At 40.3% G+C, this 26,568-nt stretch overlaps 3 protein-coding genes across 3 annotated transcripts; all 3 read right to left on the bottom strand.

Moving 5' to 3' along the window:
* Positions 1 to 768: 768 nt before the first annotated feature.
* LOC308412019 (GTPase IMAP family member 7-like) lies at positions 769 to 4,721 on the bottom strand. Its single transcript, XM_080906088.1, has 2 exons — positions 4,444 to 4,721; positions 769 to 2,228 (listed from the first exon to the last, which is right to left on the bottom strand). The coding sequence occupies exons 1-2, from the start codon at positions 4,499 to 4,501 to the stop codon at positions 1,273 to 1,275; spliced, it is 1,014 nt and encodes a 337-aa protein (XP_080762214.1). The 5' UTR covers positions 4,502 to 4,721; the 3' UTR covers positions 769 to 1,272.
* A 917-nt stretch (positions 4,722 to 5,638) lies between these two features.
* LOC308410741 (uncharacterized protein) lies at positions 5,639 to 10,986 on the bottom strand. The gene is made up of 4 exons (XM_080904315.1): positions 10,494 to 10,986; positions 10,288 to 10,356; positions 7,725 to 8,017; positions 5,639 to 6,780 (listed from the first exon to the last, which is right to left on the bottom strand). The coding sequence occupies exons 1-4, from the start codon at positions 10,711 to 10,713 to the stop codon at positions 5,893 to 5,895; spliced, it is 1,470 nt and encodes a 489-aa protein (XP_080760441.1). The 5' UTR covers positions 10,714 to 10,986; the 3' UTR covers positions 5,639 to 5,892.
* Positions 10,987 to 11,235: 249 nt separating this feature from the next.
* Positions 11,236 to 26,568, bottom strand: sp100.1 (SP110 nuclear antigen, tandem duplicate 1). The gene is made up of 16 exons (XM_080904313.1): positions 26,414 to 26,568; positions 24,763 to 24,928; positions 24,161 to 24,379; positions 22,883 to 23,002; positions 22,545 to 22,678; positions 22,407 to 22,451; positions 20,832 to 20,871; positions 20,155 to 20,217; positions 19,939 to 20,061; positions 19,508 to 19,644; positions 17,095 to 17,163; positions 15,731 to 15,867; positions 13,665 to 13,776; positions 13,489 to 13,563; positions 12,607 to 12,750; positions 11,236 to 11,924 (listed from the first exon to the last, which is right to left on the bottom strand). The coding sequence occupies exons 1-16, from the start codon at positions 26,555 to 26,557 to the stop codon at positions 11,835 to 11,837; spliced, it is 1,818 nt and encodes a 605-aa protein (XP_080760439.1). The 5' UTR covers positions 26,558 to 26,568; the 3' UTR covers positions 11,236 to 11,834.

Genomic DNA, 26,568 nt, shown 5'->3' with positions numbered 1-26,568 from the left:
ACTTTCCTTTTTGCTAAAGCATATAGTTAGTTATGCTGCAAAACACATAGGCTGCCGGGGGATTCCCATGATGCATTGAGTTTTTCCTTTCCAGTCACCTTCTCGCTCACTATGTATTAACAGACCTCTCTGCATTGAATCATATCTGTTATTAACCTCTGTCTCTCTTCCACAGCATGTCTTTTATCCTGTCTTCCTTCTCTCACCCAACCGGTCGCAGCAGATGGCCGCCCCTCCCTGAGCCTGGTTCTGCCGGAGGTTTCTTCCTGTTAAAAGGGAGTTTTCCTTCCCACTGTCGCCAAAGTGCTTGCTCATAGGGGGTCATATGATTGTTGGGTTTTTCTCTGTATCTATGAAGCGCCTTATGTTGTGATTTGGCGCTATATAAATAAAATTGAATTGAATTGAATAGAAGCTTCCAGTAATTTTAAAATGCAAATGTAAAGTTATATACACAAAATTTACAATGTTGACAAGTGCTTAATATGCCCACCTCCAGACCAGCATCCAATTTCAAAATGCTTTAATTCCACAATCATTCACCTAAAGAAACACGTAGTGGCTGCAGTGACTCCAGACATGCTCATGGGATGAGTTTGGCATATGCTGTGTATCCACGGGGGGACTTATTGAGCACTTGTGCACACTGTAAGTTTATATTCAGCCATTACTTGAATAAAAGTATAGCCAGAAAAAGCATACCCGGATAGAAAAGCCCAATAAAACACTATCAGTCATGGACTCACCTCCCCAGAGTCTGGACCTCAACATTGTTGAAGCAGTGTGAGATCATCTTCACAAAGAGCAGAACAAAAAGCGGTCAGCATCCAAAGACAGCTTTAAACATTCTTCAAGAAGCCTGCAGAACTATTCCTGAAGACTACTTAAAGAAATGAGAACAAAGCTGCATAAGAGAGTTCAGACTGTGTCGAAGAAAAAAGGTGGTCGTACCAAATATTGATTTTAAAACTCTGTATTGTATTTCCATGTATATGTCCGCATATCCTTGCATTTACTTTTTTTCCTAGTAAAATATAAAGAAAAAGTGGTCGGCCGAGACTTTTGTGTAGTACTTTAAATATTGTTTTCATTAGCATTTTTACAGTTCTGTTATCTGATTAAATATGAGATTAATGAGATGATATCAGATGACTATATTTTCTAATTATGGACAGAAAAATTTGTATGAAAATATTTTTGTTAATTAAATCACTTCGATATATCATCTGTCACACATTTGAATGATAAATCACTAACACAGTAAAAGCTCATCTATTTCTTTTTCTTAGAAAGACCTGGTATTTTTCCTCGAATAATTGGAAAAATCGTAAAAGACACCACAATCAAAATGATTCCTATAACACAAAGCCATTTAGCTGCTACCCCAAGATTGCAACATAACAGTAGACACAATACAGCCAGTAACAGGATGCTCTTCATGAGGTAGGACTTGCTGCACAACTCCCCCTCTGCATCTTTTCTTGCCCTTTCCTCCTCTTTTCTCCACAGCTTTGTCTTCATCTTCTTTAGCTCTTCATCCTTGTAATGCTCCCTCAGATTTCCCTCCTTTTTGCTGATTTCTTCATCTCTCTCTGCAAGGATGCTTTCCTGTCTTTTTCTGATTTTCCTCTCCTCCTCAGGATACAGCTCTGTCTTGTAGTAACTACCTCCATTCAGGGCCACCAGGGTCTCGATCTTCTCCATAAAAGTTGTGACCTGCTTCTGGTCCTCCGGGGTTTTGTTGTTGAAGACGTGGAAGCCACCGCTACACTTGCGTATGAAGTTGCGGAGGTTCTCGTCACTCTCAGTAATGATGCTGTTTATTGTTTTGTCTTCCAGGCGATCCCCGTGGGTGAACAGCACGATGGTGTAGTCCCACACTCTTGGGCCAAACTTTGCTTCAATCAGCGTGTGGGTGTCTTGGTCTTCCTGAGTCAGCCTTCCTAAAGGAATAACATATGCAAAGACGTGGGGTCCTGGTTCCTGGAGTTTCAGGCGTTGAAGAATCTCTCGGATGATGTCCTCCTTGTTGCTTCCCTTCTCGAAAAGCCCAGGTGTGTCAATCACATCAACAGGTACATCTCCAACCACCGCGGACTCTTTTTCACAGTGAACAGTGATGCTGACCAGCTTCATCTCTGAACAGAACACCATTTTATTGAGGATGGTGTTCCCACTCGAGCTCTTGCCTACACCACATTTTCCAAGAAGCATGATCCTCAACGGCTCTGTCAACCCAACAAAAAGCATTTTTAAACACTATTCAGAGTTCATGAAAGTCGTTGTGCCCTTCATTCTGACTTCTGATATTATTATTGTTTATTTGTAGAAATTCGTGGCTTTCACATATTAGCCCAGACTGTTGCATCCCAGGGCACAAACAGTATGAACTTTTTTATTATGGTCTTACATTGTGGCAAATGCAAAGCATTTTACATTTGTTGATGAATATAACAAAAAGAAAAGAAAAAAGAAAAGTAAAGTAATACACGGTATGTTGTCTCATGTTACCATTTGTGGTTTGTTGTGTTTTTATATGCCTGTTGAAATATTTTTTCTTATCTTACGTTTTCAAAAAATTGAATTTTGTATGATTAACCAAAATGATCCAGGCATTAATGATTCTTTTACTGCAGAAATTGCTATTACGAAATTTAACTACTAATTTCAGTCATGTTATACTGATATTTTTCTGGTTATTTTCCATAACTTGGTAGCTTTTTGGCAACAGATTCGCTACTGAGCAGAGATCCAAGAGACAACAGGCTCCAGGTGGCCAAGCCGAGACGTGTACGGCGAAAGTCAAAGTTCATTTAGAGAATAGAAAAGAGACTCAAAAAGTGACCTAAAACTATCAAGGTAAATATGTTACAAAATGTGAGAGCTTGAAAATTTTTAGTTATATATAACAACCAGCTGTACGTTCGTGCCCTATCCTCTCATATAAAAGGCATAAAGAGAACTCTTATTTACAGCTGTGATTAGAAGTTTATATTCACTCATCGTGGGCATGAATATCATGGTAATTTGGGGGCATTTAACTGTTTTTTTAATTGTTCTTTCTCCAAGGTGAAATGATTGTACAGCATACATATTTAAAGTTGAATTTCGTTTGGATTTTCTTGAATCTGCACAGGGTCAAAAGTTTACATACAGGGTCAAATATAAAGGTACATGCCTGCTAATCTTTTCTTAACAAGTTGCACCTCAACCAGAAACTTTTGGTAGTCATCAACAAGTATCAATAAGTATTCCGGCTGAATGTTTGACCGCTCTTCTTTTCAGAGCTGGTTATTAAATTTATTTGGTTTGTTGGCAAAGAACCGGGTTTTAAGCACAGTCTTGTTGTTGGCGACTGAAAGTCTCTGATTGAAGTGCAACTTGCTCAGAGTCATTTAACCAAATATCACTGAGTGTATGTATATATTTCAGTTTCTATGTATCCTTTTCACACAGGGTCAAATATTTAGGTATATAAGCAGGATGCAGATGCAGGCAAAGCAGACAAAAGTAAAACGACGCCTTTGTTCCAAAGATATGTACACTTTTCACCCTGTGTGGATTGGAGAAAATCCCAAAGAAAATCAGACTTGTACACCTAACTCTTTGTTTGTTTTTAGGTCATTAAAGATGTACAATCATTCCACCCTTGGAAATGAAGAGTCTCTTGGTTTTGTGATGTACAGTTAGATTTGCAATCAGTGATTGGTTTAGCTGTGATGTAGAGTGAGATGAGAAGAGGTAAAAGCAGTAAAAGCAGAACACAGCGGCAGACAACACAGACAAAAGTAAAGAGAAGCCTTTATTATAAAGATACAAAGACTCTAACGAGCAGATAGGTGGGAATAAGGAGCACGAGAAACGAGATGCAGACATTAAATGAACATTACATCAACATCAGAGGCTAAAAGTGCACTTCTCAAAATCACTGTTTGCTAACTCAGTGTTTGTGTGTTAGTTAAACACACACACACACACACACACACACACACACACACACACACACACACACACACACACACACACACACACACTTACAGGAAGAAGGCAGATAAAAATAGTCACTGCAATCTTGTTTTGTTTTTGTTTTTTAATGAAAGTACTGTAAAAAACATTATAAAAGTTCTGTGGTTTTGTTTCCCCACATTGGAAGCTTATATTTTAGAGAATGGCTTCAATCTTCAAACATCTGAAATAAGCCCGATAAACTGCAGTAGCCAACAGCTCAGCTAAGGCACCACTATGACTCACACTGCTCTCTTTTTCTTTCTACATGTGTCAGTTGAACAAAGGAAGACACGTGATTAAGAGCACGCTGTGACAGTAAGAAGGAAACGCCGTCCAACGACACCCACAGGGGCAAAAAAACATACAAAAAACTAAACAGAAAAACATTAAACTAAAAACTTTTAACTCAGCAGCATTTCCATATTTCATACTGACCCTGCTCCTGCTCACTTTCTGCTGGACCAGGTATGCTGTCAGCGGCCTGAGTGCTCATGGTGGACGAAGACAGAAGTATCACCAAAATTCAAAACTCAAAGTCTGTTAGGTGAAGCTTCTTTCATCACAACTTCCTCGGTGCTTTCTGTTTTAAACTGAGGGTGGGGCTCTACAGCCAAGTCACATACTGGCTGCACTACGAGAATACCGCATCCACCAAGTTACAGTCAAGTCCACATACGCTGAATAATTAGGTCAGCAGCGACAATCGGCCGCTCTGCAGGACATTATTATTTTTTCTACCTGTTTCGAGCCAAGACTATTTCAAATGTTTTAAATAAACCTCTGAACTTGGCACTCTACCTGCATCTTATAGAGAGTCACTGGATGGGACACACCTTTATGGTGTAAGGGGTTGATGATTTCTTGCATAACAGCTTAATGTGGAATAAAGTTATGATTTCAAATAGAATATCATTACTTTCATTTTGACTGAGAAGTAGACTGATTCGTTGGTATTTTATGGTGAGGCTGAGAAGCAATGCAACGAGGAAACAATTAAACTATTACATTTAAGGATACTGCGATTTTTATATCACTAAAACACACGTGTGTTAACACACGAACCGCCTAAAGTGTGTTAAGACAATTGCGCTTTAAAAGTTTGAGAAGCAATACAATGAACGGTCTCAGCGCGCCATCTAGTGGTCAGTATACTTTAATGCTTCATAAAACGTCCTGATCAGGGATAAAGCTTCGATAAATTCACCCCTTTAACAAAATGTAAAATGAAAGTATTTTAAAATGTGCGTATTTACTTTCAGCAATGAAAATTAATCAGCTACACTTACTCAAACACTGGACCTATGTAGTATTTTGAGAGTACATCAAGTAAATGGTTCATTTTTCAGCTACGTTTCAATGAAATATTGTAGTTTTAACAGTAATACTTATCTGAACATTATACTCGTTATCCAAAATAATCCAAAGCCTGGCTCTCAGTCATTTATTCATTCATGAAGCTAAAACCTTTTTGTGATTAAAGATTCTTTATTAAATAAATTTTGGGGGATTTTCTTAGCCTTGATAATATTTTAATGGTTGAAAGTTTATTGCAACTTTTTAGTAGTTAATCAGTGTTTTATTCTTGCAATCTGGGGACAAAGTGTTCAAATGACCACAGCTTTAAGGTGCATATCCAAAGAATCTTTTTATTTGATGTTAGTGAAGCAAACTAACATATTTACAAAGCACAACAATTTAAAAGCACGGAACAATGACTCACCTTTGCGCTTGTCTGTTATTTAGTTAAGAGTTCGTCAAATTCAAATTTATATTAAATTATGCTCATTAAAGTAGCGTTATAGTGCATGAGAGCTTCATAAGGAGGATCTCAGGTGGGGGAAAAACAAGGTCAGGAGATTCTACTTTCCAGGCTTTCACTGTAGATTATTTCCGATCAGCCAGCCTCTGTAGGAGGGCGATGACTGTGTCCTGTTTGGAGGAGAGCAGCTCCAGGGCCGTGGCTATCCTTCCTAGGGACTCGGACATTCGCACCTCCCTCCTCTCGCGCCTCTTCTCTCTGGCTTCAACCCTGCGGCGAGCCACTCGATCGAGGTAGGCCTGCTCCTCCTGTCGCTTCAGAATCTCCTGGAACAGAGTGGAGCCGCCTTGCTCCGCTTTCGCCTTCTGGTTCTGTCCTTCAGTTCCAGACACAGTTGTTGTAGACAAAGAGGTGGCAGCAGAGGAAGTGAGGCAGGAGGACGTGAGGGGGAATGAAGAGGAGAGGCCGAGGAGATTCTGGCTTTGGGTGAGCGATGTTGTACTCAGGCGAAAAGGGATGACACCTGATGAGATGGATGGAGCTTTGCGGCTCGTGTAGCCCAGTGTGTTGAGGTCTGTGTTACTGGCGGAGATGAGGGAAGGGGATGTGGTGGCTGTTTCTGTAAAACAAGGCGAGGTGATAAAAGAAGGAGCCGGCACAATGGTGGCTGGGTGAATACTGGTAGTAACAATGTCACCATTGAGGACGATCAGGGGCTTGTGGTCTGGAGCATTAGCTGAGCTAATGGTCGCTGCAGTCACCGACGTACTGGCAGCGCTGCCAGCACTGGAGCCCAGACTTACTGAGTCCACACCACCAGCACCAGCACCAGCAACAGCAGCAAAGTCACTGCTAGGACGGATGATGGTGGACGTCGGCTGTGGGAGCTGCAGGGGCTTTGCAGCGATCTTAGCCAAAGGAGCAGGCAGTGTAGAAACCGTGCTGCTGCCTTTGTTTCGTTTGTTGTTGACGATCTGAGTGCCAATGGTGTCGCAGAGGGTGGCGTCCATCAACTAGAGTGGAACAAGACACACACAGAGATATGGAGAAAGTACACCAATGAATACATCAAACAGCATTGTAATCCATGACTTACAAATACCAGTTAACAATGTAACCGTATGCTGTCTTAAACCTTGTTACTTTATGTTATAATCCTAGTTATTTCTGCTGTACTTCCTCACAGTTGTTCAGATTAAACATCCCTGTACAAGAAGAGTAAGGATTTGGGGGTGACAGGGTCATGGGCAGCCAAGGGGGACTGATCAGGCCGGGAACGAAAGCTGGGCCCATGTGGTCTGATCCAACAGATGAGCTACTGTAGCTCCAATTGCAAAAAAAAGTTAATACTAATTCTGATAGAAAGGTGTCAGAATACACAGTGCATCACAGTTTGTTGCATATGGGGCTGCGTGGCCACAGACCAGAAGGTGCCCTGGTCTGAGAGGTCTAGTGGAGCCCATGGTCAGGGATGTTTTGGCAGCAAAAGGGGAAAAACACAATATTAGGCAAGTGGTTATAATGTTATAGCTGGTGGTATATCGCCAACAGCAGAAGAATGCTTCTGATTTCTAGCCAGTAACCCTGAGTTTTGAATTTTGTAAGATAGACTAGGCCTGTACTCTACATCGACCACACCTTCCAAAATATATAAAGCAGCCGTTTCTTCTTTCTGCACAATTTTTATATATATATATAGACACACACACACACACACACACACACACACATTATCCACAGATGCAGAGTGCAGCTGTTAAACTCTGAGTGGATGATGATTATTGGTGGCTGCGTTTGAGGTCAGTTACATTTGTCCTGAGGGGAAATTCACATTTCTACAACTGGAAATTTCAAGCGTCTCACTCTATAGTATGTCCAGCTGTGAGGTTTACTTAAATCAGTACTTAATGTCAGCAACTATTTTTTATCCCCAGGTTTGTCTTCCCGTTAGACTCACATCAAAGAACTCCCAAGACGTCTTAGCATGTCCCGTCTCCCGGCTGCGGTCTTTAACCCTCTTGTATGTCACAATGAGGTTGTTCCACTTGCGACGGATTTTCTCAACAGGCAGTATGTGCCCCTTGGAGGCCATCTCCTCTTGGACACTCTGGAAGAGCTGCGAGCGTTCCCGAGTCTCATAGAGACCCCAGCGACGCCCGACGGCCTCAATCAGACACAGAACGGCTTTGGAAGAGAAATCCGAGCCAGAGCAAAGCGTCTTCTCGGAAAGAGCAGGGGGCATTACTGAAGCTGGGGGAGGGGAGAAAGAAAGCCACTTGTGGTGTCACTTCATATGTAAGATAAATGGGTTAAACTGGGGAAAATCTTATATGCATACAGTTGTTATCAAATGTTTAGATCCACTCATCATGGGCGTGAATATCCTGGTAATTCTGGAATTTTAATGATTTCTTTGAACTGCTTTTCCAGGGTAGACTTACTGCACAAGTTTGAATTTATTTTGGATTTTATCTAAAACATCTAAAACACACAGTCAGTAGTAAACATACATGTGCAAATATATAAATATACTCAATTAATTCTTTTAATAAGTGAAAATTCTATAAAGCTTGAGAAAGCTATTAGTGACTGACTATAACTGGTAGTTTCCCTTTGCCATCATGAAAAGGATTTGTTTGATAGCAGGTTTGAACAATACAAGACACTTATGTACAGATACCAAATACTGTGCATAAGTGTGAGTTATTTGGATGTGTCAGCACTTTGCTAAGGTCTGGAAAAAGACCCAAACTGTCAACCTCAAATGAGAGAAAAGTGGTCAGGATGTTTAGGAACAATCCAGGAACAACCAGTGCTCACACACCGGCATCACTGTCCACAGTGAAACGAGTTTCACATTGCCATGGACTGAGAGGGTGCCGACCAAGATAAAAGCATCTGGTCAAAAATCCGCACCTTCAAGCTTATCTGAAATTTGCAGCTGCCCACATGGACAATCCAAATGTCTTCTGGAGAAAAGCTTCGTTGCCAGACGAGACAAAGATTGAGCCACAATCAGGTATGTTTGGAGGAGTAAAGGTGAGGCTTTGAAATCTAAGAGCCCTGTGCTAGCTGTCAAGCATAGTGCTGGTAGATTCTGACTCTGGGGCTGTTTTGCTACCAGGGGTAAATCAGGATTTGAGGTAAAACCTGAAAATAGAATCTCCAGTTCTGTCCAAGTTTGAACATACAGTTGAAACTTGGACCCAGTTGAATGTTCCAACTGGACAATGATCCCAGGCACACAGATAAACTGGTTTTGGAATAGATACAGTAGACAAACATTAAGCTTCTGGGATGACCTTCCCAAAGCCCCGACCTCAACCCTGCTGAACTTCTGTGGACAACACTTAGAAGCTGAGTCTGTGCCACGAAACCAACAGATTTAAATGAATTCTACCAATTCTGCAAAGAAGACTGGTCAAATATCCAGGCAGGATTATGTCAGAAGCTTGTTGATGGCTGGTCGAGGTGCAAGTTGCAAAGAGACATTAGTGGGGGTGTGTGTAAATATTTGAGCCCATATGTAATGTTTGATCCTGTGTAGGTTGATGAGTGGATGTAAACCTATGACCACAACTGTATTTGCAGATACAGAAAAACTGCATTTTCTGCATCTGTAATTCCTAATGAGAGATTTTCAACACTTCTGTTTTCCCTCTTGTCGTTGGTTTGACGTGTGCGGGGGTTAGTTTCAACAGCCAAAGTCAGAATTTAGCAACATTTGATGAGCTATCAAACACCCCAACAGATGCCCATCAAATCTGATCAAAACACACACAATCCCAGTGATGCAGAAACTTTATTAATTGTGAAGGATAAGAACTGAATGGCTAAGACTTGAACCCTAGTTTTTGTGGACTTTTTCAGGTGCATGAAATAGGCACAAAATACATGGTGTATCAAAAAGAATCATCTGATTTCAGAAGGCTATATGCTTTTTTTAAACTATTAGACATAGAAGCTTCCAGTAAATTTTAAAATGCAAATGTAAAGTTATATACACAAAATTTACAATGTTGACAAGTGCTTAATATGCCCACCTCCAGACCAGCAGCCAATTTCAAAATGCTTTAATTCCACAATCATTCACCTAAAGAAACACGTAGTGGCTGCAGTGACTCCAGACATGCTCATGGGATGAGTTTGACATATGCTGTGTATCCACGGGGGGACTTATTGAGCACTTGTGCACACTGTAAGTTTATATTCAGCCATTACTTGCATAAAAGTATAGCCTTTTCTTTTCGATGCACCCTGTGTAATAGCATTTCTATGCAAATGATTAAAAAATGACATGTTTGAATTTTTAGGTTATTCAAATTCCTTTTAACAGTCATGAGATTTAATGTGTACATGTGCGGATACATCATATCATCATTTTATATGAATTATTAAAAGAGGTTAATGTACGCAAGTGTTGCCAGTTATTACTTCTGCCAGAAAGACTTCGGTCAGTCAGGTTATGTGTTTTGTTACATTCTTGCTGGTGCTCTCCTCTCACTTTGAATCTTACTTACCTGGAGCTATCTTCAGGTATGTTTTTCCATCCCCAGATGTGGTGAAGAAACGCTCTGTGCTAACAGGGTCTGATGACAGAGCAGATAAAAGCTACATAATCTACTGAAAAGCAACAGATTCTGAGTGGCCATTAAGAAAACAAAACAAAAAAGGAAGCAAATAAACGAGGCCGAATGGCCATAAATCATCTCAGGTGAGCACTCACACAGTAGTACAGGAGTAGTTGTCGTGGCAGCTTGCAGCTCTGTGTCAGCCAGCTCCTCTGCAGTCTGTTCCCCTCCTCCTCCTCTGCATGCGGTATCTCCGCAGGGCGCAGGCGACTCCTGCCTGCCCAAAAGCAGCGCAGATGCATTTTCATCCACCGCTTCAGTTTTCACATGCAGCGCTGCGACGTGGTTGCTGCCTCCTTGCAGATCTCCCTCCATGGCTGACACAGAAACAGAAAAAAAGGGAAAAGGAGCAGGAGCTGAAGGGAGAGAGCTTGTATTGTCTGCGCAGGCGTTGAATTGAGGAGAAAGTTTGGAGATCTCGGCTGTTAATCGATGATGCAGACTTCAGCGTGAAGTCGTGCAGCCAAAGTCATGACTGATTTAGCTGTGAGCGTGATGGACAAATGCCACCCCCTGCATGTTTTTCCGTGAGGGGCACGGAAATGGCTGCGCTGACCACCTCAGCTCAGCCGACGGATGCGCAGAGCGGCTGCGCAGCTCTCAGCAAGGATTTGCTGCTGGCAACCGTGATGGTGACGTCAGCTGACCGCACGTTTGGCACATGTTTAGTAACAAAAAACCAAAAAATAATTTTCAAAATAAGAAAAAAGAATCCGGATTTAGCTGTCAACGTGCCAACGTAGGGGCAAATTCTGCACGTTTTATTGCATTAATAATAATAAATATTAATAAATTAAAATAAATAATACTAAACGAGGTAAAAGAAAAAATGCATTTTATTCTTTTATGTGTTATTTGTGGCGTACACAAACAAACATTTTATTTAAAAAAAACCCCACATGTTACAGATAACAGTAAAAATAAATTGAACTGTAGTGACAATAGTCCTCTTTGGACCAACACATTCAGATTTTAATGGTATATAACATCAGTTATATGTGAAACAAAGTTAGGGCAAACAAATGAAACTGGGAGCAATATATACATATATATAATGATCATTTTAACTTGACTTTTAAATAGGACTAGAGCTGTTTTTGGTTTCAGTGCACAAAACTGGAGAAAACATTATTACAATTCCCCTTTAGACATTTGTCTTTGTTTTCAGTGTGCATTTTGTATGTAAACAACATACACTACGGAACTACTTTATTTAATATTATACTGTAATGGGTTGTACTATGATGAGGATTATCCAATAATAGCTTTTCCATTAGTTGCCAGCACATGAACATAGAGTATACTGTATTTGACATTCATACTGTGTGCAAACACTGATATCTAGTTACATTTTGCTACAGTGCCATCGCTGTAACACCCGTTTTTGATTGTTTTCTCAGCTTTGAAGTGTTAAAAACTGTCACACTGGTTCGAAGTCACTGATCTTGGATGTTGAAAGCCTTCTTAAACTCGCTGTCAAATAACTCCCTCAGTTGGTTGCCGATGGCAAGGATTTCTGGATTTCCCTGAAAAAGAAAAACAGCGATTGTCATTATGTTATTTTCAAAACTTCTGTTCTGTTTAAAAAAGTTGTGTTTGTAATCCTACAGATGTGTCAATGCACCTTTAAGGACCTACAGTAATTGAGGGGGAAAAAAAAACAATGAGCAAACACTTGGCGGTGGTGGGAAGGAAGAACTCCCTTTTAACAGGAAGAGACTTCCAGCAGAACTGAGAATAAAAGACAGTAAGACAAAAGTTTTCTATTTGAGATCCACTGTGAAATTGCAGGTACCCATGAAATTGGTCAGACCAGGACCCCCAGGGACCCAAATGCAGAAGAAGCACTGCATGGAAGCAAAGGTGAAATAGATGGTAGTTGTTTTGATTATGCCTTGTAAAAGCTGAACAAGGCAATTTGACTAAACTTTGAATGGCAGTCAGAAGAAAGTGAAAGCTTAAAGTCCTGAAAACATTTAACAACACAACACACAGAGTCCCAAGTCCCAAAAGAGATACAGAATCACATTTTTTGTCACTATAAGGTGTAATTGAAGTTTCCAAAACTTGCAGTGAATGTAATCTAATTCTTCTTTTTTACATGCAGATGCAAACCTTTTAAAACCATATAAAAAATAAAAACAAGCACTTAATAGACTATTGAGAACACTGAATGCCATTATCACACTTTCACTAAGAGTTTCTTACCCGGTTGAATGTCGCACAGTTGGCAAAAATAAGCTGGACATCAGAAACAAACTCGCCGACAGTTTGATACTGTTTCTGCTGGAGTTTCTCTGTTACTTTGCCCAGCCACATCGGACTCTTGATAGAAGTGCTGTAGTTTGCCAGCTGTGGGTGAAAGCAGACATCCAGAAAACCAGAGTATTCTAGTCAGAGTTTTACACATATAGTGCTGTGAAAAAGTATTCGCCCCCTTCCTGACTTCTTAGCTTTTTGCAAACTTGGTACACTTACATGCTTTACATCAAAGCTAATTTTAATTTTAGGAAAAGAAAATACAAAATGTTGTTTTTAAACACAGAATTCAGGTTCACTACTGTTCCAAATTTTCAATTTGTGGATAATGATTCTCACAATGGTTTGCTTGAGTCCCAAAGCTTTAAAATTGCTTTGTAACACAGACTGATCAATGTCGATGACTTTGTTTCTCATCCGTTTCTTTAGATCGTAGGATGTTTTGCTTTTTGAGATCATTTTTCCTACTTTCAGACAAGTTCCATGTAAGTGATTTCTTGATTCAACAGGTCTACCAGCAATTAGTCCTTGGTGCTGCCAGTGAAGCTGAACTGGCTAGTTACCGATTTAACAAGGGAGAGCGGTTACTTTTCACACAGGGTTTTGGATTGCTTGTTTGCCTTAATAAATGAAATCATCATTTAAAATCTGCATTTTGCGTTTACTGAGCTTATTGTTGTCTAATATGAAACTCTAACTGATGATCTGAAGTGTGACCAATATGCAAAGGCTAAGATAGCTCACGTTTTCAGTGCACTGCACTTTATTTTCTATGAATGTTTTAAAACTTGATTCTAATGAATAAAAATTGCTTGCTTAAAAAATACTTACATAGCCCATTGGGTCTGGAGAAAACATTTGCTCCTCGTCAGCACTGCGCAGACTCAGGAGGAGATACTGGCATTGCTGTTGATGAAACAACAGAGGGGCAGGTCACAGCAATGTCACAGGGAGACGGGTAGTTAGATGGTTACATGGACAAAGTTGTAGACAGAGAAAATTCTCACCATCATGTGTTGAGATATTTGCTGAGACATCACTGCGTTCACGTCCAGCTGGTCAAGGCAAACGTGATTGGCTCTAAAAACGCAGAATGTGCACAACCAGGGGCTGTCGTCGCTGCACACACATACACACACAGATATATATCAGTCTTAAAAATATAAACCCTTTTGATTGTTGTTTCAATCAGCTATATCCTTTTTATTTTTATTATACTGACAGCTGAATGTCTTAGCTTCATGTTATCACATAAAACAGGTACATTTTAAAAAAGCAGAACGTATGCCAGGATCATATACAGTAGTGTGTAATTCAATACAATATACATGGATAATAGCAGCACAAATGTTGTTTTAGTAGAAACTGTCCACCTGACTTCAGCTAGTACCAGTTTTAATGTGAAGGTGAAAAACATTAAAACAAAAATCAAATGAAATGATGTTAAAATTTAACGCTGAGCAAGAATTTAGTTTACAGAACTAGAAGATCTGGAGTAACACTCCACTTATTTGGACTCATGGTACAGGTCAATTTGCAAATGTCCTGTTTTGTTATCTACCAGGTCCAGAAGGAAATATCCTTAGCTCCTTCACTCTCTTTGCCAGCTGGCACCTAACTTTGTCTTTTCATCATAAGACTGTCAGTTTGTTTGGGAAAAAGTACTTCTACTTAAACGACGGAAAAACAATTAAGCAAGTGTGCTATTTTACACTTGCTTAATTGTTAAGAAGTTCACAGACAGCACTGTGCAAAAGTCTTCAGCCACCCCTCATTTAAAAAAAATATTTTTCTGGGAAATAAAGGGAAATAGGGCACGGTGGTTAGCACTGTTGCCGCACAGCAAGAAGGTCCTGAGTTCAATTCCACCATCAGGCCGGAGTCTTTCTGTGTGGAGTTTGCATGTTCTCCCCGCGTGGGATCACTCCGGGTACTCCGGCTTCCTCCCACCGTCCAAAGACATGCAGCTTGTGGGGATAGGTTAATTGGATAATCCAAATTGCCACTAGGTGTGAATGTGAGTGTGAATGGTTGTCTGTCCCTGTGTGTTGGCCCTGCGACAGACTGGCGACCTGTCCAGGGTGTACCCCACCTCTTGCCCTATGACAGCTGGGATAGTCTCCAGCACCTTCTGCGACCCTGAAAAGGATAAGCGGAAGCGAATGGATGGATGGATAAAGGGAAACAGATGCAGAGATTTGGAGAATAATTTTTGACTGTCTTTAATTCGGTTTTCTGTCAAGCTGATCACACACTGCTTCACTAATGTTGAAGTCCGAGCTCTGGGGAGGCCAAGACTGTGTGTGGTGGTTTTGTTTTGTTTTTTATTCAGGTATGCTTTTACTGCATTGGCAGTGTGTTTGTGATCACTGTCATGCTGAAAAATTATGCTGCTCCTGATGAGATGCTTTCCAGATTCCATCTGACCGTACTTTTTTGTGTTTATAATTCCTCATTTTCACAAGACTCCCAGCACCACTGGATGAACTGCATCCCCAGAGCCTCCACCATGTTTTACATTTAGCTGTAGATGTTCAGTGTTGGACCCTCTCATTCTCCTCCATAAATAAGACAACGATTTGGACCAAAAATATCAATGACATTATTATATAAGACCTTTTGCCACTAAATTTCAATCCAGTTCTTGTGTAAACTGGCATACCTCAGCCTTTCCCCCCATTTTCCCTTTGTTTAGTGTGGATTCTTCAGTAAACCTGGAAAACTGTTGCTCCAGGCCAATTTAAAATATTACAAGAAAGTCTGGTTCATTGAAAGAAAATCATACAGAAATGAGAAGTGGCTCGAGACTTTTGCACAGAGCTGTAGGGATATTCATTAGTGCTGCTTTAAAATGCTGAGTTCAGTTCAGTTGCAGGACTGTATAATGGGAGCATTTCTTTCACCCTGTTAAAGCTGATTAGGTTTCTTTCCTGCCAATGCATTCTGTGTTGATACGACAAATTCATGCAGGTTTAAAATATAAGAGACTCAAACAAAACATACAAAAGGACAAAAGAGAAACAGCTGATTTGAAAAATATTTTTTAAATGGCTGCTCTCCCAGTAAGGCTCACTTCAGAATGATGTCGTCCACATGTGGCAGGTGGCATTTCTGGTGGAAGGATCGTGGGCATTCATCGCACACTACCAGCTCTTGGTCTTCTTCTTCGTTTTTACAGATGCAACAGTTGTCATCGTTTTTCTCATTCTCCTGGCAACACAGACAATAAATCACAGAAAATCTGTTTGTACACAAAACTGCTCCAAAGCGCCTTTCAGACCCAGGAGATGTAAAATTGCTGACTTCATCAAACGGTAACTTATAACTGCCATCTATAAATTAAGAACACAGCACCGCCACAGCACACATTCACAATAGGTAATCGGCCATGCATGAGGCCATGTTATTACTGTTACTTTTGAGAGGCCACATCTCACGTGTGGTTACAGTAATGCATAATCATAAACACTTTAGTAGATTTCAGCCCGTAGGTGAGACCAGACTTTTACTTATAGCTAAATGAAATAGCTTAAGTACTGTAATGGAGAGTGACGGCTTCATAACAAATTATTTTTCATCTGCGTAGTGACAGTGTAACTGCAGATCTATCTGAAGTGAAGATGAGACTCACTGTCTTTTACTTTTTTATTAATCCTGTAGAATTTAATCCACCTCTGCTGTGCCTTGTTGGTAAATGAGCTCTCTTTCTTTGGAAGCACTCATGGATTGATCTGTAGGTATATAAAAACTCAGAGGAAGGGACTACTGCAATCGGCTGCATCAAGCTTCAGCTCCTATTAAAGTTTTGTCAAAACCAGGATTAGGCTGAATCCATTATTGGTCAGACTCATTAATCTGACCTGTCACAGATTTTTCGTTTAATGCGGTAAAGGCTTTGCCACATAAAGTCCATTTTTAAGGCCCTTCAGTGTCTGATGGATGTGAAATTGCACAGCAGAGTGAATAATGAAAAATCCAAAGGTATTTTGGAGATGTCCGCGTGCTCCTCTGGTCAGCGTTGGTGCGGAAATGTAGAAAGGTCTTAATTTTTAGACTTTAATCCATTTGCAAGCATTTTTTTACAAAGTTGTGCTCTGTTAAAAGCAACAAGTAAATGTCTGGTCTGACCCACTGAATGTACAGTAAAGTGACCGAGGGCAGAGAATATCCATTAAGTTGCTGTCAGAAAGAGAAGGAGTCCCACTCCTGTATGTGATGTTAGGCTACAAATACAACTAAACTCTAAATTGGGGTTGGAATCGCATATTTCTGCACCAGAACAAGATAACTGAGAGAGGAAAAAAGTTTCTTGTTTGTCGAATTATACTACAGATTTAGAGAGACAGATTTTGTACTATTTAGAAAAAACAGCATTGTGCAAGAAAGTATTTTTCAAACCAGTGTAGCATGAGGAAATGCCACTTGTCTGAAACTTACCAGGTCTTCAGGATCTGGTTTACACAGAGGGCAAGGACACAGAAGGTAATGAATCTCCAAGATCTTTGCCTGAAAGAGACAAAGTAACAATGTATTCATTTTTCAATCATAAGTTCTCACTTTTGGTTTAACAAAGCTTGTAACGCTCATATTGACTAAAGTTGCTCTTGGGTTTACAGGTGAGACACCGTTTCATGCAAAAAAAATTGTTAAGTCCTGTAATTTTTTGGGCACGAGTGGCAACTTCAAAATTATAATTCAAAAAGATCCTACAAAACCAAACTGGCACTGACCCAATTCATTTTTCCTGAATTAGCCCCTAATTGTCTTTATATTCTTTATTATTTGTTCATTCTCTATAGCTGGTGTTAATAGTAACAGAAGAGTCTTTGGTTCTGCTGTACGGTGCTGAAACATTGATGTGCATTTGGTGTGTGCTTAGGGCTAACTGTGGTTGTTCATCAAAATGCCACCACATGTTAGCTTTCTGCATTTGGATAGGGATGGGTATCGTTTAGGTTTTATCCGATACCGGTGCCAAATCGGTACTTTTGAAACGGTGCCGGTGCTCAAACGGTGCTCAAACCGGTGCTTAAAGAATGGAGAACACAAAATTGGTCCAAAAACCTCTCATGTTCAGCTGTTTTTTGTAAAAATATAACAATGTTAGCCTTTTCTGCAGCTATGGGGCATATATGGTATCACTCTTGGCTGGAAGCAGTGCTTAAACAATGGAAAAAACACAAACTTTGTCCAAAAACCTCTCATGTTTAACTGTTTTCCACTTTTTCTTTGGTCATTTTAGCCTTTTTAGCCAGGGTGATGGGAGTATCTGCCATCAAACAAGAAGACAGCCGCATGTAGCTATGATGATGTTTGCTAGTTCACCTTACATGCATTAACCCTCCTGCCATCCTTTAAAAAACTCACACCCATCACCCTAGGGACCATTCTCAGCCACGCCATAAAAAGACCATATATCCATATTTTATTCCACTTTAAATTAGCCAACCTTGTAAAACTACTTCTCCCTGAAATATTCATGTAAAGTTTTAATTATATTTTCGTTGTTTTAACCCTTCAAATCCCAGTGTTATTACATGAGCGCCCTGTGTTATAAGCCCCAAAAACCAAAAAACGAAACTAAATATTTCCACAAAAAACCAGTTGAAGTAATATGTGATTGTCATTATAAGTAGGCCTTTAGATGGACCAAAGATTGGCACCAACATACATTTTGACCTGCCATTATTTTTTTTGCATTTTTTTTGCAATTTAAAAATTAAAACTTCAAGGCCCTGAGTCTTCATTGACATCCAAGAAAAGAAGAAAAAATAAAATCATATGATGATAATTTGGGGTTGAAAAATAGCGTTTATAATGGAAGTCAATGGGCAGAAAATGGTCCCCAGGGTGATGGGTGTGGGGATTTCTGCTGCTCAGCCATTTTAGGCTGATTTAAGGAATTCACACTGGAATATTAACATTGACAGGTAAAAACTATCCTGTGGCAAGTTTGGTTATATTCCACTGAACATAGTGGAAATGGCAGCCATTTAACACATAGCAGTGGCACAAAAAGGTCCCAAGAAGGCAGGAGGGTTAATGTAATAACGTGGTTAGCCTACTCAACGTAAATTAGCTACTCACGCAGAGAAGAACGGCTGCTGCTGCTGCCATCATCATCCGTCATCATTTCTGCTACACTGGCAGGGCTAGGGGCCAGGACTCTCCTCTTCGTGTTTTTTGGGGATGTTGCTAACAGGCAACCCACCCGCAGTAGATGTGCTCGGTGTGAGGTCTCGCAGCAAGCTATCAAATACGGCGCATTTCTGGGCTTTTAAAAAAAACGCTATGCGTCGCCAGGTGTTTCATCGGATTTGAGGTGTTACCTCCTTTGACAGTATCACAGTATCAGCTTAAAGCACTTGTTGCAGGCTGCTGAGTTGGCATATTTTGCTATGAAGTACAGCCAGACTTTTGACCGCTTCGCCTTGGGCATTTTTAATCTGTAGCTCTGCTCTAAAAGAACGTACGTACCTGGCCCCGCCTACTATCCTCGGAAACGTAAAATGATTGGCTAGAATCTAAAGTGTATCACAGCTCAGGAAAAAAAAGCACTGAAATAAAGCACCGAAATGTGCGCTGCTTTTCGGTCTGGTTACTACCGTTTATGTCAGAACCGGTGCCATCATGGCACCGGACACCGGTACCCATCCCTACATTTGGATATATATTTTTACCATATTAGCTGCTTGAAGATTGATGACCGCAAATAAATATGAGTCAAAATGTAAAGATTGTAATCTTGAAGTGTAATTTTCCTCCCTCATTCTCACAGAGTACCTCACAAAAGTACCCAAAGGCGTAGAGATAAGTTGCGGTGAACTAGGAACCTGCAGTGTAAACACACCTCCATGAGAGCACTCAGAGGTTTTCCATCCCATCTGATGTCTTTCTTCCAGGAAACATTTGTCGGACCAGATTCCTTACAAAAGTCCACTGGGGTCATCCAGCTTGTCTCAGTACGAATACTCTTGCCAAGTGTCCCTAGAGGGAGAAAAACATTTTGAGAAGAAAGTTCCTACAGCTTAACTAAAATCTTGTACGGAAGCCCCAAATGCAATTTCATTGTTCTCTGACAATGACAATAAATAAATAAATACCAAATACTAAATCTTTCCATTTAATTCAATTCAAAGTAGCATTTAGCAGCACCTGGATGCTACTTATCCTCTTAATTCCAATGGATGTAATCAGAGTGTACTTTGTTTTTTTAAAGAACTGTTTAAACTTTTTCAAATGACTGTATCTGTATCACAGTACATTCTTTTTTTAAGATACCTGATGCAAAACGTTTTTTGTGTAACGTCCCAGCTAAACCACCACATGTAACTTTGAACACTTTGGTGTTGGAAAGACCAGCCTCTGGCTGCTGCACCGTCTGCTCTTCTGCCTCTTCTTCATCTAAAACAGACACGTTATGAAGATAATATGTAACACAACCATGCGTATCTAAAAGAGCTTCCATCATAAATATTACACTGTAGAAACCAGCACCTGTGGTGGGTTCATCACTTGATGAATCCTGGTCTTCCTCGTCATCTTCTTCTTTCTCCGACTCTAAAAAAGAGGATTTTATCCATGAAAACAAGCGGGAAAGAAGCTTGCCTTGCCTGTGCATGTTTGTCTTACACATGTATATTTTAAATTCAGAGTTTTATGAATATAAATATGTGCACGATATTAATAGAATGCCAGAAAAGATTTTAGTGACAATCATTATGCTCAGAGAGAAACTAGAATCACTGCCTCGCGGCTGTATGCCTTCACCCATTAATATTCTTGTTTTTCATTTTGGATCTTAATGGTAGCTGTTCCTCATCCAAGTTGAGGGTCTAAGGAGAAACAATGTTGTTTTCTGTACAGATTGGAAGCTCCTTGAGGCAAATTTCAGTTTTCTGAGATACAAAAATAAAATTGTTTTGACTTCAGTTCGTTGGGCTTTTCCAGTTCTGCTCTGTTTCTATTATACTGGAGCATAAAGGGGGGGAGGGTTATAAATGTCTGCAGTGCCTGCCTGCCTGCCTCAATTGATGCCATTAGTTTTAAATGCTTTAATATTTAATGTGAGATAACAGAAGCTCTTGTAGCAGCCAGTGGGAAAGTGGGCTTATATGCTGTTAAGAACACTCACGTTTGATAAAAATCGGTGTTTTTGCAGTAATAGAACAAACCTGTGGTTGCTTCTTCGAGTGAGAACAATCTTTTCTTGGCCTAGCAGCAAAAAAAGAAGCACGTGGCTTAGATTAGAAAAAAATAAAACAAACTAATTTACTTCTGAGTAAGAAATACCCTACCAGTCAAAATCTGGACACACAATTTTCATGTAATGGTTTTTCTTTACTTTTACTACTTTCTACATCATAGATACAAACTGAAGACATCAAATATATGAACCAAGATCAATGGGATTATGTAGCAAAGAAAAAAAAGATATATAACTCTAAATATGATTTCTATTTTAGATTCCTCAAAGTAGCCACCCTTTGCTTTGTTGACAGGATTGCAAACCTTTGGCCTTCTCTCAATGAGCTTCATGATCGAATCACCTGAAATGGTTTTCATTTCACAGGTGTGACTTGTCAGGGTTCATTTGTGGATCAGTTGTGTTGTGCAGAAGTCAGGTTGGTACACAGCTGACAGCCCTCTTTGACAACTGTTAGAATTGATATTATGGCAGTGTCCCCAAAAGCAGTCACAAAAACCATCAAGTGCTACGATGAAAGTTGCTCACATGAGGACCGCCACAGGAAAGGATGCCCAAGAGTCACCTCTGCTGCTGAGGATAAATTCATCCGAGTCACCAGCATCACAAATTAGAGCGCAGATTAATGCCACACAGAGTTCCAGTAGCAGAGACATCTCTACATCAGCTGTTCAGAGACTGCATTAATCAGGCCTTTATGGTCAAATAGCTGCTAAGAAACCACTACTGAGGAAAATCAACAAGCAGAAGAGATTGTTTGGGCCAAGAAACACAAGGAGTGGACATTAACCAGTGGAAATCTGTGCTTTGGTCCGATGAGTCCAATTTTGGGATCTTTGATTCCACCCGCCATGTCTTTGTGCGATGCAGAAAAGGTGAACGGATGGTCTCTACATGCATGGTTCCCACCTTGAAACATGGAGGAGGTGTGATGGTGTGGGGGGGCTTTGCTGGTGACGCTGTTGAGGATTTATTCAAAATTTAAGACACACTGAACCCGCATAGCTGCTACAGCATCATACAGCGACATGCCATCCCATCTGGTTTGCGTTTAGTTGGACCATAACTTTTTCTTTAACTGGACAATGACCCCAAACACACCTCCAGGATGTGTAAGGGCAATTTGACAAGAATGATGGAGTGCTGCACCAGATGGCCTGGTCTCCACAGTCACCTGACCTAAACCCAATCCAGATGGTTTGGGATGAGATGGAGCGCAGAGTGAAGGCAAAAGGGCCAACAAGCACTCAGCATCTCTGGGAACTCCTTCAAGACTGTTGGAAGACCATTTCAGGTGACGACCTCATGAAGCTCATAGAGAGAATGCCAAGAGTGTGCAAAGCACAAAGATTAAAATTAATTATAAAACAAGCTTTGAGTAATTTCACACTTTTTTGTTTACTACATAATTTCACGTGTTCATTCATCGTTTTCATGCCTTCAGTGAGAATCTGCAATGTAAATAGTCATGAAAATAAAGAAAAACATTAAATGAGAACGTGTGTTCAAACTTTTGAGTGGTAGTATATACATCTGTTTTTACTTTTTTATTTCCTCCTTTGTAGGCCACTGTTTTCAGGTGACCCTCCTGTGAAAAATGACAAAAACAAAATAAGTGAAATTCACACTGGAAACTGCTGGAACATTGATCAAATAAGTTCAGATTTTCTTTTTGACAAACCTTTATAAGCTTTCCCAGCGGCGTCCCCCCACATCGAATGCTCAGCTTCCAGTTCTTGCAGCTCTGCTTTCCTGCAAACCTCTCAAACTCACCTGGAGCAAACCACTGCTTATTAGCCAGAATGCACTTCTCTCCTAAGAGATGCAGAGGAGGAGGAATTCAAAGAAATGTTTTACACACGCAGAGTTTAAATCTCAGTCATAAATGATCTCTTGTTATCTCCCAACTGCCGCTTTTTCTAGCTTGTACATTTTTCTATTATTTCACAGCTGTTGAACAAAGAACATGCAGCTGCAGTAGACTGCAATGCAACAATGAAAAGACTTTGCTTATCTGACCTTTAGCCAGTTTGTCACGTTGTAGCGTTCCCGACATCTGTCCGCACGTCACAGGCAGCTGGGACTTGTAGAGGGGCCAGGTCCAAATTTCACCCTTCTCTCCCTTCTTCATGGGAGGAGCTGAGAAATACAAAATGTTATAAATGCCGATTCAAACATGCTGCAGTGTAGTCAATATACATGTTGTGGCTTTGGAAAAGACATGACCACATTCCCTCAGACATCTTGCAGTGAACGCTGCAGGTGTAGAAGCAAGAAGGGCTGTGGCTATGCTCCAGTTTTATAGAACTGAGTGAGGCCTGTATCCATCTTGGCAGGGAGTCAAACATGTTCCGGTTCATACTGACCACTTGGGAGGTACCTTTCCACGGATTCAGGAGAATGATTGGAAGAACCAGAGTTCCTTTTTTGAAGTTGGTCAACTGAAGGTTAATGTAGAGCTTGATTATTGTGGTATTCTCCACCTGCTATAACACTATTTACTCAGATGGAGTAGAGGAGCTGTAATGGTGTAACTTTGTACAAAACATCAGAGAAGAGACAATTCCACTTCCAACATAAAGAGAAAGTAATGAACATATGACAACTCTATGCAGTCCTGTGAATAACTCGAGCCCACAGTTCATTGAGGTTTGCGGACATTTGTTTATGCACAGCTGTCTTAATTTCCCACCACACCAACATTTCAATCACGTTGAGGTCTGGACTTTGACCAGTCCGTCGCAACACCTTCATGCTCTGCTAGTTTAGCCATTCTGTTGTATATTTGCTGCTGTGGTTGGGATCATTGTCATATTGCATGACCCAGTTTCAGCCAAGCTTTAACTGTCAGACAGATGGTCTCACATTTGACTCGAGGACACTTTGGTATACGAAGGAGTTCATGGTCGACTCAATAATGGCAAAGTCCAGGCCCAGGTCCACCAAATGATCATCCCTTCACCACATACCAACTGTGATTGACAGCTGAGGTGAGTTTTGGTTTTCTCTAAATGTGCATTATGGTCAAACATCTCCATTTGGTCTGATTTGTCCAAATGACATTGTTCCAGAAGTCATGTATTTGTAACCTTTCGAACCTAAGTCATGTTGCCATGTTCTTTTTCAAGAGAAGAGGCTTTGTTTTTGGTTGGGTCTAGCCTGGGGTAGAACCAGGGTACTTTACCCCAGTGAGAGCTGCTAAAGGTTAGAGGATGAGAGATGTCTTTTTAACTGTATAACTCCTGTTGGCATATAGTCACGCTGAGAACAGTAAAGCATAAGTGAGGAGTAACTTACTGAAACATATTTTCTTGGACTTCTTCTGAGCCGAGGTAGACAGGCCTGATGGGCCAGGCTGCTCATCCTCCTCATCACATATGCTCTTGCTATACTTCCTCTTCTTTTTCACTGAGTTTTCTTTCCTCACCTCTTCTTCTGAATGTTCAGTTTTTTCCTTTTCACCGTTGTCTTCCGTTTCAACTTTCTCAGGCAATTGTGTGTCAAAATGGTAAGACCCTGAAATTACATTGAAGTCCAAGAACATAATAAATATCTAATAGAGGCCAAACAACTTCTACAGGTCAATTTCAAAGTCTCAGTACATAGCATGCCCACTTGCTAACAAGGTTTTATATAGTCTAAATTACAACATATTAGCTGTTACAAGATGAGTCTTCACATAGACAGAGGTTCTCTTTGACTGGTTACAAGCCTATCAAATTATTTTTAGTCCTGCAAAGGCATTAATGCCACCACAAAACTCTCATCTTAAAGTAGATGACATATTATTCCTTTCAGATTTCTTTGGCCAATTCTTTGCTTTATCAATTAACTTGTCAGAGACACAAACATACTTATTATAAAGTCATTAAGAGCATCATGAAATAGAAATATCTTACCGTCCATGAGGCTTTTGCGCAGCATTTGCAGTTTGGGGTTGTGGCTCAGGACAGTTTCCTTGAAGGCACACTTCCAGAACAGTTTGATGTGCTCTGACTTTTTTTCCTCGAACCAGTCCAGGATATCATAAAGGCCCTTCTCTTTTTTCTTCATTCGACTCACCTTCTGCACACACAGTATCGAGAAAATTATTATTGAGCTGTTTAGCCTAGGATTCAGTAAGTAAATACCAACATACTGTCGTTTTCACAAAGTGTCTATGATAGTAGATTTAGAAAAAACTGCCCCTATGAAAAAAGTATGATGTTTATGTTTGCCACTCCAATAATGGTGATTGGATTGATTATATGTGATTATTTAGGAGAGGGCGTTTCCTTCTCTGAATAAGCTGCTGTTTTTTGCGTCACAATGGGGACCTATATTTACGTAAGGTGGAGTACTGTGCAAAAATCGTGACCCACCTTTCATTACTTTATATTTTATTTCCAAGGAGACAGTCTTTTTTGTTTTTTTTAACCGGCCTTGATCAATAGTTTCAAAAATTATAAAGTTTTACTTTGGACATTGCCTCCTTTCTTGCCAATTTTCATTCCAGTCCTTGCATCTGACCTTTTTCAGAGGAATGCTTTTATTATTTGTTAAGCCACTTAACACTGACCCATGAATCATTCAAGCATAAAAAAATCCACCTAACTCAAGGGATGAAGCAGAGTTATGTCTGTACACAACAGAAAACTTAGCAAAGAACTCATTTTAAATTGTGCTGTGCAATATGTCCTTAAAAGATTTGACAAAACTGACCAAGTGGAAGAAAATTAAGGAAGCAGTAGGTCTAAAGAACTATCTACAGCAGATGAACCTGAAAAACTGTAGTTTGGAAAAAACATTTCAGTTAGTGGTGTTTGCAATCTTGCCAAAATTGATGGAGTTACTATGGCTTCATTTTTCAGGATGATAATGATCCCGAACACACTGTCAGTGCAGTAAAAGCGTACCTGGATAGAAAAACACACAGTGGAACACTGTTAGTCGTGGATTGGCCTCCCCAGACCCTGGACGTCAATATTATTGATCATCTTGACCGTTATACTCGGTGTATTTCCTTTTATGTTTGCACATTCAAATAAATCTACAAACTTATTTCCCATTTTCTCCGCAAAATTTGGAAAAACGACGCGTGACTTAAGACTTTTCCAGACTACAGATTTTATTTCATTTTAATCTGTTTTTAATAACTGGCTCTGGTTGTGAAAATGCCTTCTTTTTTAGTAAATAGCAGTGTGAGTTACAGGCGAATGTCAATTCGCAGTGTCTTGATGATCCGGTAAGTAAATCCCAAAAAGTTGATTCTGTTCATTCCGTGTTGCTAGTCTCAGTCAGGCAAAGGTAGGCTAAGGCTGAGAAAACCTGCAGTCAGCTGAGACTGAAGAAGTTCAGATAAACAGAATCAGCTTTTTGGGGTCAGTTCGCCGTATTTCCCTTGTTTGAAATCGACGCTTCATGTGTACCAACAACTCTGACGTAATCATGTATCACTTCCGCTGTTCACTTCCCGCTCTCTCATTAACGTCCTATTCAAATAGCACTCGCCTGAAATGACTGTAACGAGGTTGATAACAAATGCGTAACCTTTCCACTTGAGCTCCTCACCTTGAAACTGTCTTCCGAGATCAGGTTGTAATCCTTGAGCTTGCAGAGGAAGATGACCGGGCTTTCCATGCAAGAAATTTCTGTTTTATTGCAGTGTAAAAAGCGCAGCATTTCCTCCAACTCCAGGAAATCCAGCGGATCCATCGATGGTCTGT

This window comes from Rhamphochromis sp. 'chilingali' (genome assembly GCF_963969265.1).
Source record: "Rhamphochromis sp. 'chilingali' genome assembly, chromosome: 15".
Lineage (NCBI taxonomy): Eukaryota > Metazoa > Chordata > Actinopteri > Cichliformes > Cichlidae > Rhamphochromis > Rhamphochromis sp. 'chilingali'.
This window is presented reverse-complemented; position numbering and strand designations above follow the sequence as displayed.